At 39.3% G+C, this 11,796-nt stretch overlaps 1 protein-coding gene across 1 annotated transcript; it reads left to right on the forward strand.

Annotated features, from left to right (window-relative positions):
* The first annotated feature begins 755 nt into the window (after positions 1-755).
* Positions 756-1,227, forward strand: LOC309962147 (short transmembrane mitochondrial protein 1-like). The gene is given in 2 exon segments (XM_082839749.1): positions 756-943; positions 945-1,227. Coding segments are annotated over 2 exon segments (177 nt in total). The 5' UTR covers positions 756-805; the 3' UTR covers positions 984-1,227.
* The last annotated feature ends 10,569 nt before the right edge of the window (positions 1,228-11,796 follow it).

The following is an 11,796-nucleotide window of genomic DNA, read 5'->3' on the forward strand; positions in this document are numbered from 1 at the left end:
ATAAGGAAAAAAGACAAATCTCCTGTGCAGAAAAATTCCAAATAATTGATGTAGATATTGTGTTCTTAAGTAGATGGAAAATAACTTTCTACTTCTTAAATATGGGTTTCACATAGTGACTTCCAAATACTACAATATGAAAAGGGAGAAAAAGAGTAACTTTACAGTGGGGAAAAGAGACAAATACTACCTCAACCAGGTGATTAAGATTAACAACAGTGGGACTTCCCTGGTGGTGCAGTGGTTAAGAATCTGCCTGCCAATGCTGGGGACATGGGTTCAATCCCTGGTCCAGGACGATCCCACATGCTGGGAGCAACTAAGCCTGTGTGCCACAACTACAGAGCCTGCACTGTAGGGCCCACGAGCCACAACTACTGAGCCCCCATGCCACGACTACCAAAGCCCACGTGCCTAGACCCTGTGCTCCGCAACAAGAGAAGCCACCACAATGAGAAGCCCGCGCACCGCAACAAAGAGTAGCCCCCGCTTGCTGCAACTAGAGAAAAGCCCGGTGGAGCAACGAAGACCCAAAGCAACCAAAAATAAATAAATAAGTAAATAATTTTAAAAAGATTAACAACGGTGGTAAGTCATGTTGATAGTAAGGACTCTTGATATTTTGTAATGAGAATGACAGTTTACCTCTGTAGTCTTTCTCCTCAAAACCAGCAACTCTAGTCTAATCATTAGAAAAATATCAGATAAATTTCAACTGAGGGACATTTTACATAATATCTGATTTTAAAACTGTCAGGGTGCCCACGGAGCTGCAGCTGACCTACGAGTCTTCCTTACCAACATTATGCTCCAGCTCCTGCTTGGATTTACTCTTGGCAACGTGGTGGGAATGTATCTGGCTCAGAACTATGACATACCAAACCTGGCTAAAAAACTTGAAGAAATTAAAAAGGACGTGGATGCCAAGAAGAAACCCCCTAGTTCATGAGGCTGACTCCAGCACTGCCTCCTGGATAAACTGATTCTACTGTTCTTGAGGGCCTCCTTTACCATCTGAACCAAAAGCTTTTGTTTTCATCTCCAGCCTCAGCAATTTTCTTCTTTGCTAGACCCTGCATTGCCTTACAGCACAAATGGGGCCACAAGTTAAGAACAGCCCTTACTTTTCCAACATCCTCACTTCTTCCCTTCCTCCTTCCAGCCACTTGGGAGGTCCTGAGAATGGAATTATGGTGCTAGATTAGTAAACATGACCTTTAATTAGTAGTCTCTCCCTTATTCTTTGGGATTTCTACTACCGTTTTCAAAAGAAAAATTGATGAGTTTTGTATAGCTGATGAGATATAAATAATGCTGATTTCACAGTCTAGAAATTATATTGGGTGTTTAAAACTTTGGTACTAAATTATGTTGTTTCAAAATAGTAATTAAAATGAAAATCTAGAAGCCAGTTTCTGGTGAGTTATCCACTAATTTTATGTTGTTGTCAGGAAGCTCCATAGTTGCTAATTTAACCAATAAATCAATTTGCTATTCATTAACCAAGAAACTCTGTTCTGAGAACCCCATCAGGAACTGGGGAATTGAAAAGTATTTAAAGTAATGGCCTTTGTCCTCAGTAGAATTCATAGTCTAGTATGCATGTTTTTTCCTAATGATGCATTTGATCTGGCTCTGTTCTCTCATAAGAATCATACTTATTTTATGGGATTACAGGCACATTTGACATTACATGGTAGATAAATGAGAAGTTGTCTATAAAGGAAATTTTATGCCCTTTTACATTAAAAAATGTATTTAAATTATAAAAAAAAACCCAAAAAACCAAAAAAAAAAAACCTGTCAGGGTCATAAAATATAAGGAAAATATTAATATAATGTACCATAAGGATTCATTAATTGCAAAAAATGTACCATACTAATGTAGGATGTTAAAATAGGGGAAAGAGGGTATAGGGATATACTATCTTCATAACTTTTCTGTAAATCTACAACTAGTCTAAAATAAAAAGTTGCTAAAAAAAAGTCCTTGAAGAAGGGATTGATGAACTAATTTTGGCTCAGATATCCACCTTGAACCAATGAGGTGAGGACAACAGTCATGAAGCCAAGCTCCAGGACATGGCAGCTTACTGTAGCCATAGTCATGTCACATGTGTGTGTGTGTGTGTGTGTGTGTGTGTGTGTGTGTGTGTAGGGGGCAGGAATGTTAATGAAGAAATCCAGGATAACAGTGCTGGGCAAATAATTTAATAAATGCCCATTAAATTTGGTTTCCTTCCTTATTCACATACTTTACATGGTTACTTCAGAGGTCTGTGGGATTCCTTCATTTTTTCCACTCCCGTTCCCTCTTCTCTCTCACACTAGGTTAGTGGCTGTTGCCCTCACCATGCCAATGTCCTTGGTATCCTCTGTGATATTGCTTCCAAGGGAATTGTCCAAGGCACTGACCCTGAGGGTACCAAAATACTGCTAGAAAAAATTTAATAGAAACTCTGGAAGATAAAGGTAAGAAATTAAACAGAAAGTAGAACAAAGCTAAAAAAGATGCATAATTTAAGAGACAGAAAAAAAATCTGAGACCTGGAATTCCAGAAAAAAAGGACAAAGAGAATGGAATGGAGAACACTGTCAAATAAAAAATACAAGGTAATTTCTTAGTGCTAGAAATAGTTAAGGACAACACTGAGTTCTCAGTACAATGAATGAAGACACATCCCCAGACATATCACTGTGAAAATTCAAATTACAAAGGGTAAAGAGAAGACTCTCAAATTTTTCTTGAGAAAAAAAATGTGACCTACAGAAACATGACAAGTCTGGGATCGTATTTTCCATCAACAATGTTGAATGTTGGAAGACAGTGAAGAAAGAGCTTTAAACTTCTAATGAATAATGTCTTAAGAGTCATAGAAAATTTCCTGCACCCTTGAAAGGGAGGTTATTTGAGGTTGGATTATATCCAAAAGGGGAAGAAAATTAAGACATAAAAAATCTTGGCATCCTTGAAATAGTGGAGCCAACTTATCTCTAGAAGAACAGTGAAGGGAAACCGCTGAACTACAGTTATGCAGCAGGCCTGGAGTTCAGCCAGTTTACACTGAGGCAGCAGGAGAAAGGGGGATTCAATAGAACACCTATTATTTTATATCAACTGGTGCTGGCATAAAGGCAAAGAAAAATCACTACAATTAAAAAACTGTGAAAAATATATCACAATAATCAATCTACACTGCTTGGATCAGCAGAGAAGTACATTTACGTTCTTAATACTCTTATTGACTTTCATCCTTTACACCAACTTACAGATAAAGCATCGAAGAATTAATCATATGTATCTACTATTGAGCTTGACGTTGCAAAAGTTATTACACAGATGATAGAAATTGCAGGAGAAAAGAACAGAGTGATGCTGAGATGAAAACTATGGTCATTAATATCTTCTTAAAAAGTGGGAAGAAAAATTATGGATATGACACATTTGGGTTTGCATTGGTATTTGGCCAAAGTATGCATTTGGTTTACTGCTATACAATATACTGTTCACAGCTGTAGAAATAAAGAATAGAGATGTTAGTATTTTACTAAATATACAAAGTAACTATATGAGGAACTCAAAATAGAAATATAACAACTGGTTGGCAGGGGGTTGGTGGTGAGCCAGCTCATTCCTCACTTATAATAAATTAGGTTATATGTAAAATTTATAAATGAGGAAATAGAATGAGAAGCATATTATTAAAATATATGGAAGAAAAAATCAAGCAAAAATGATATAGAGGTAGAATAGCTGCTTCTTGGAAATGGGCTTGTGGATGGAAGAAGATGGAATAATGCATGTATTAATTTAATGAAGTGGGAAAAATCTTTAAAAGAGATATGAACTAGCAAAAATATGTTTTGTGGAGGTGAAAGAATTATATTAATAGATCTTACTATAATTCGTCTCAGAGAGGAAATTGTGTTTGTTTAGAAATCTCTTGATTAATTGCTTCTAGCTGAAGTTCCTTTTGGTTTCTTCTGGTGATCATGCATACTATTTACATTCATCTAGTACTTCACTTTGTTTATATTAATTTAAAAATATTATACAAATAAAATGTGGCTCTTGTTAGTCTGGATCTTAATATGAACAGAACATTAAAAACAAGTTTATTTTATTATTTTTGGCTGTGTTGGGTCTTCATTGCTGCGCGCAGGCTTTCTCTAGTTGCAACGAACGGGGGCTACTTTTTGTCGCGGTGTGTGGGCTTCTCATTGCGGTGGCTTCTCGTTGCCAAGCACGGGCTCTAGGCACGCGGGCTTCAGTAGTGGTGGCACGTGGGCTCAGTAGTTGTGGCGCACAGGCTTAGTTGCTCTGTGGCATGTGGGATCTTCCCAGACCAGGGCTTGAACCCGTGTCCCTTGTGTTGGCAGGCAGATTCCTAACCACTGCGCCACCAGGGAAGCCCTAACAGCACATTTAGAATAGGAAATTCAAGGAGAGTTTGTTTACAAAGTGACTATTTACAAAGCTGCAGGAAGGGGGAACTAGAGGAATGGTGCATTGACCTAGAGCTCAGTAGCAACCAAGATGTCATCAGCCCCAGGGCTAAAGAAACAAGGAGAGGGAATGGTTTCTTTAGTTCGGAAGGAATAAGTTGTGTAGGGTGTCACCACGAGTGGAGTATTGCCCTCTGGACTGAGGATACAGCCAGCTTAAGGTGACCTTGTAAGGAGAGATTTAGAGGAATAAATACACTAGTTTCATTCTTCTGCCTCTTTACCTCTGCTGCACAGCTTTCTATTGGTAGGAGCCAACTAGCAGACAGAAGTCATGGAATCTTGATATAGGTCGGCTTCCTGGGGCAGAGAGAGAGAGCGGAGATAAGATCTACAGGTGAAAGTCGAGGATTTTTGATGTAGCTCAACCCAAGGGCCCTCAGCATTCACTTTTTCTTTCCTTCATTTTTTCTTTTTTTGGTCTTGGGGTAAACTTGTGTTTTCAACAGAAGGGGACAAATAGATACACATTTCACGTTATAAAAACAGAGCCATTATTTGAAATGGTTCAAGATACAGAAGAAAAAGTGCATTCATCTGACCATTAATGTTTTCTTTTTTGATGTTAACTTTGTTAGATTAAAAAAAATTCTAAATAAAAGTTGTCACAGAACAAAAAACATAACTAAAGCCTGTAAGAAACTGTTGGACTATATTTAGATATTCAGAACTAATTTGTTGATCATTTATTGTTTACTTTTATTTATTTATTTTGGCTGTGTTGGGTCTTTGTCACGGCATGCGGGCTTTCTCTAGTTGCAGCGAGCGGGGACTACTCTTTGTTTCAGTGTGTGGGCTTTTCATCGTGGTGGCTACTCTTGTTATGGAGCATGGGTTCGAGGTGCGCGGGCTTCAGTAGTTGTTGTGCTGTGTTGCAGCACACAGACTCAGTAGTTGCAGTGAGTGGGCCCTAGTCATGGGGGCTTCAGTAGTTGTGGCTCACGGGCTCTAGAGTGCAGGCTCAGTAGTTGTGGTGCATGCGCTTAGTTGCTCCAAGGCATGTAGGATCTTCCAGGACCAGGGCTTGAACCCATGCCCCCTGCATTGGCAGGCGGATTCTTAACCACTGCACCACCAGGGAAGTCCCCTCATTTGTTGTTTAAACTGAAGCTGTGTTAACAATAAAGATAACAACATATTAAAAAACTTAAAAAAATTTAAAAGAATTAATACTGTAGTGAATGCACAAAGTTCCTCAAACTGTATCCCCTAGAACGCTGTAGCATTTCATGAAGAGTAAGTTCTAGGAACCACAAGAAACTCGTGTAGACACAAGATTTGACATCAGGTACCTTTGTCACTTTTTGTCTATCCCCTCTTAAAGGAGTCATTTCAGCATTCTTAATCTCATATTTTCTAATTTCTAAAATGGCACAGGTCAACATTTCAAATTTTTACAAAGTCCAGGCAGGATACTTAGATGAATAAAGCATGGTTTGTTAAGGACTGTGGTGAACTGGCGAACACATGTCCTGTCCACAGACCTCGGTGGCTTCCAGGCTCCAGGCCATCATTACCACATGGGGACACCAGCCTAGTGTAGCCGGATCTTTAAGTACTGATGGGCAATCTCCACATTTTAAAATGGGGTAAATAATTCTAAAGGTTTAAAAAGATGGTGTGTGCTAAACTGCACATCTCTGCAAGCCAGATTTCTTCTATGGCTGAGCAATTTGTAACCACTGGATTAACTAATTTTTAACTAATCTTCAAATACCATTATTACTGATGTTTTGTGATTCTATAGGACTAGATAAGGACTAAGAATAAGTCAGGGCCACCTATTAATAACTTTGATATCGATACATTGTTTCTGCCTGAATAACATTGTGGAATTTTAGTGCAGAATAGAAGTTAGTCATCTTCTGTTTTTGAATTATTATTAAGGTCTAACAACTATTTTCAGTTATCAAGAAAGAGATCTTTGAAGACTCTAGTCTATAAATGAGAAAGCTTTTAAGAGACCTGTAAGTGGCGTTTTTATGAAATGTTAATGCACACGTGTGGTGGATGGTTGAGGACCAACAGGATAAACCCCGGTGGGGTTGTAACTCTGGACTAGATTTATGGGACTCAACTCAATCACCAAGTGTATTACTAAAAGGATGGTAAAAGCCTGTGTAAGGATCCAGCTGTCTGTCACGTGACCTGATCTAGGGAAGAGATAAAAGCTTATATGGATCTTGTGGAAGCCTGCCAATACTTGTCTCCATAATACATGATAAAACTCTGACAGTAAACTACTCCTGGGGGGTTGGTATTAAATTAGAGAGGCGGCAGCTCTCCTTTCTGCTGTTTACAGATATCCAGGCATGGCTTTCTAATACGTTGCTAATTTAGAATCCAGAAGATGAAAGTTCTGTTTTAATATCTTCCAACACCTCATCTTTTCTATCTCTGCTGTTACATACTTCAGAAGTATAGAACTATTAATGTGTGATATGATCCATTCGCTATGCTACAGCTTTCTTGGGATCATATCACACAGGAATAGATTAAAGATTGTCTTAAGAAAGATATCCCACACTTTCTAGAAAATATGTAAATAAGTACTCGTGCTTTAGTTAGAGATAATTTTCGTCCTGAAAAATCAGAAATTCAGTCAGTCTAACTTAATGTTTAATAAGACGGAGACTTTTATTTTTCTAGTAGCAATCACCGGAATTGTTTTTACACAGAAGTGTCTTTATTTAGAAAAACAATGAGCTTTCTAATAGAGGAGGTGAATCTTGGTGTGCCCAGGGCAAAGGGAAGAGAAGGTGAGAGGGACACAACTAGGAAGAGGAAGAGAGAAGAAAGTAGAAGACTGCATTAGCATAATGTGAATCCTCCTCGAAAACTCCCAGAACCTTCAGCAAAGTCCCCTAAACTCACAAAATTAAAAAAATTCAGTTTAAAAAATTATGGTAAAATCTACATAACACAAAATATATCATTTTAACCATTGTAAAGTGTACAATGACATAAAGTGCATTCACAGTGTTGTGCAACCATTGTCATGATTCATCTCCAGAATTTATTCATCATCCCAAACTGAAAGTCTGTACTCATTTAACACTAAATTCTTATTCCCTCCTCCCCCTGCTCCTGGCAACCATCATTCTCCTTTCTGTCTGTATGATTTTGATTACCTAGTACCTCATTTAGGTGGGGTCATACAATATTTGTTCTTTAGTGAGAAATTATTATTTTTTTAAACATCTTTATTGGAGTATTAATGCTTTACAATGGTGTGTTAGTTTCTTCTTTATAACGAAGTGAATCAGTTATACATATACATATGTTCCCATATCTCCTCCCTCTTGCGTCTCCCTCCCACCCACCCTCCCTATCCCACCCCTCTAGGTGGTCACAAAGCACTGAGCTGATCTCCCTGTGCTATGCGGCTGCTTCCCACTAGCTATCTATTTTACATTTGGTAGTGTATATATGTCCATGCCACTCTCTCGCTTTGTCCCAGCTTACCCTTCCCCCTCCCCATATCCTCAAGTCCATTCTCTAGTAGGTCTGTGTCTTTATTCCCGTCTTACCCTTAGGTTCTTCATGACCTTTTTTTTTTTTCTTAGATTCCATATATATGTGTTAGCATATGGTATTTGTTTTTCTCTTTCTGACTTACTTCACTCTGTATGACAGACTCTAGGTCCATCCATCTCACTACAAATAACTCAATTTCGTTTCTTTTAATGGCTGAGTAATATTCCATTGTATATATGTGACACATCTTCTTTATCCATTCATCTGTTGATGGACACTTAGGTTGCTTCCATGTCCTGGCTATTGTAAATAGAGCTGCAATGAACATTGTGGTACATGACTCTTTTTGAATTATGGTTTTCTCAGGGTATATGCCCAGTAGTGGGATTGCTGGGTCGTATGCTAGTTCTACTTTTAGTTTTTTAAGGAACCTCCATACTGTTCTCAATAGTGGCTGTATCAATTTACATTCCCACCAACAGTGCAAGAGTGTTCCTTTTTCTCCACACCCTCTCCAGCATTTATTTTTTCTAGATTTTTTGATGATGGCCATTCTGACCGGTGTGAGATGATTCTCATTGTAGTTTTGATTTGCATTTCTCTAATGATTAATGATGTTGAGCATTCTTTCATGTGTTTGTTGGCAATCTGTATATCTTCTTTGGAGAAGTGTCTATTTAGGGCTTCTGCCCATTTTTGGATTGGGTTGTTCGTTTTTTTGTTATTGAGCTGCATGAGCTGCTTGTAAATTTTGGAGATTAATCCTTTGTCAGTTGCTTCATTTGCAAATATTTTCTCCCATTCTGAGGGTTGTCTTTTTTATGGTTTCCTTTGCTGTGCAAAAGCTTTTAAGTTTCATTTGGTCCCATTATTTTATTTTTGTTTTTATTTCCATTACCCTAGGAGGTGGGTCAAAAAGGATCTTGCTGTGATTTATGTCATAGAGTGTTCTGCCTATGTTTTCCTCTAAGAGTTTGATAGTTTCTGGCCTTACATTTAGGTCTTTAATCCATTTTGAGCTTATTTTGTGTATGGTGTTAGGGAGTGTTCTAATCTCATACTTTTACATGTACCTGTCCAGTTTTCCCAGCACCACTTATTGAAGAGGCTGTCTTTTCTCCACTGTATATTCTGATTTTTTTTTTTTTTTTTTGCTGTACACGGGCATCTCACTGTTGTGGCCTCTCCCATTGTGGAGCACAGGCTCCGGACACACAGGCTCAGCAGCCATGGCTCACGGGCCTAGCCACTCCGCGGCATGTGGGATCTTCCCAGACCAGGGCACGAACCCATGTCCCCTGCATCAGCAGGCGGACTCTCAACCACTGCACCACCAAGGAAGCCCCTCTCCACTGTATATTCTTGCCTCCTTTATCAAAGATAAGGTGACCATATGTGCATGGGTTTATCTCTGGGCTTTCTATCCTGTTCCTTTGATCTATATTTCTGTTTTTGTGCCAGTACCATACTGTCTTGATTACTGTAGCTTTGTAGTATAGTCTGAAGTCAGGGAGCCTGATTCCTCCAGCTCCATTTTTCGTTCTCAAGATTGCTTTGGCTATTCGGAGTCTTTTGTGTTTCCATACAAATTGTGAAATTTTTTGTTCCAGTTCTGTGAAAAATGCCATGGGTAGTTTGATAGGGATTGCATTGAATCTGTAGAGTGCTTTGGGTAGTCTAGTCATTTTCACAATGTTGATTCTTCCAATCCAAGAACATGGTATATCTCTCCATCTATTTGTATCATCTTTAATTTCTTTCATCAGTGTCTAGTGAGAAATTCTTATTGAGCTTGTTTTGTGTTGGGGAAATCAATGAAAGGGGCATATTTCACATGAGGGACAATGTGGTCAGGTCAGAGGATTCTGAAGAAATCGCAAGAGCCTGGAGGAAGAGGAGGTGGCTCCAGGAATATGACAGAGGTTGAAACTAGACCCACAAAGCCAGCTCTGGTACACAAACGTGATTAGTTTACAGAATGCCTTAAAACATTTAAATTATATGACATCATTCAAAATTGGGAAGATTTTAATAGAGATCCAGATATCTTGCCCATCTTGTAAAATCTGGCAGTAATGGGCATACATTTCCCCAACTACAATCAGATGGGCAGCAGATGCACACTCCAGCTCTTTCCTTATAATTCATAGTGCTTTATTTATTCATTTGTAATTTATTCAAAGGATGAATAACATTCATAGTAATCTTAATAGTAATTTTGAAATAGGTGTTTAGATCTCCACATATATAGAGATGCATCCAAGTTTATCCAGATCTTGAGTGGCAGGGAGGCTTCATATGACATCTGGGCTACAAACCAAAAAAAGGCATTTATTGGGAGGATAGAGAGTTGTCCTGCAGACACCAGTAGAGGCAGATCAGTGGGTTTTGTGGAAACCCTGGAGAGCAGTCAGGCAGCCAAGCAGACCCCTTGTCTAGCTGTCATTCATCAGGGAAAGCATGCTCTCTGTTCTTTGCATCTTCTAGGTGTCCACTTTATTCATATTCATATTGCTGTGTGTCTGCATTGCTTCTCAGGCCAAAATTGTTTTTCTAATATGGCTCTTGTAGGAGCTTACAGTTCCTGCTTGTTCAAGTGCCACCAATCAACTGATTATAGATTCTGAATCCCAATTCCATGTCCCCAGGAGAGAGAAGTTAGTGGCTTGGTTTATGTCCACTCAGTCACAACTCTGATTTAGCTGTGGTTGGAGTGGGACATTCTGGGCAGGTTTTCACTGACTTCAGGTTGACAGTCATGCATCTTTGCTTTCTGCCCTGTAAAGATCCTTGGATGCTAGTTATGCCGCTGGGAGTGAGCTCACTTTGTCCATGTACATTGGCGTGTAAGGACGTGGAAGTCAACATCCCTGTGAATTCATACTCCCTCAAAGAGTAAGGAGTGAGGGTGGCTGCATAAGTGCATCTGCTTTCCCTCCTTCTAGCATGTAATTCTACGAGGTGTTCTGAGACTTTTCTGGAAGAGAAAGCAGAATTGAGCCCCTTGTGTCCTCAGCGTCAGTCTCAATAACATGCCCTGCTATTGGCTCTTCCTCCTTCCATCTCACTCTTCTCATCCCCTCACTCCTACTCACTGGAATCACTTCTCCCCAATGCTAGCTCCCTTCTGATATCTAAGTCAACCTACTCACAAGTCCTATCACAGACTCTGCTTTTCGGGAAAGCTGTGCTGAGACAGTCTGGTTTGTCAGGTGTTTACCCATTTGTTCTGGGGTGACTTATGTCCTCCAAAAGGATAAGTTGAAGTCCTAACTACTAGTACCTCAGAAGGTGACATTATTTGGAAATAGGGCTGTTGCAGATGTGATTAGTTAAAGTGAGGGCACACTGTGGTACATTGGGTCCTTAATCCAGTATGATTCTGGTCCTTACAAGAAGACAAAAGACACAGATACATGAGGGGAGAACACCATGTGATGACGGAGCAGAGATGGAAGTGATTTAGTTGTAAGACAAGGAATATCAAGAATTGTCAGCAACCACCAGAAGCTAGGAATAGGCAAGGGAGAATCCTCCCTTGATTTCAGACTTCAAGCCTCTAGAATTATGAGATAATAAATTTCTATAATTTTAAGCCTCCTGGTTTGTAGTTCTTTGTTACAGAATCCTAGGAAACTGATACCCCGTTGTTGTAACTTCTGTTGCCAGATACTGAGCACATGTATGTAGCCTACTGACCACTTATCAAGGACCAGACTGGTAATGAAGTGGCTTTGGTTAGGCTCCTTAAAAGGGGGATATGACTGCAGTGAAAACCATGGGCATCTACAACATAAGTGGAAATGTTTGTTA

The sequence above is a fragment of the Leucopleurus acutus genome (genome assembly GCF_964270905.1).
Source record: "Leucopleurus acutus genome assembly, chromosome: 5".
In the NCBI taxonomy this organism is placed as follows: Eukaryota; Metazoa; Chordata; class Mammalia; order Artiodactyla; family Delphinidae; genus Leucopleurus; species Leucopleurus acutus.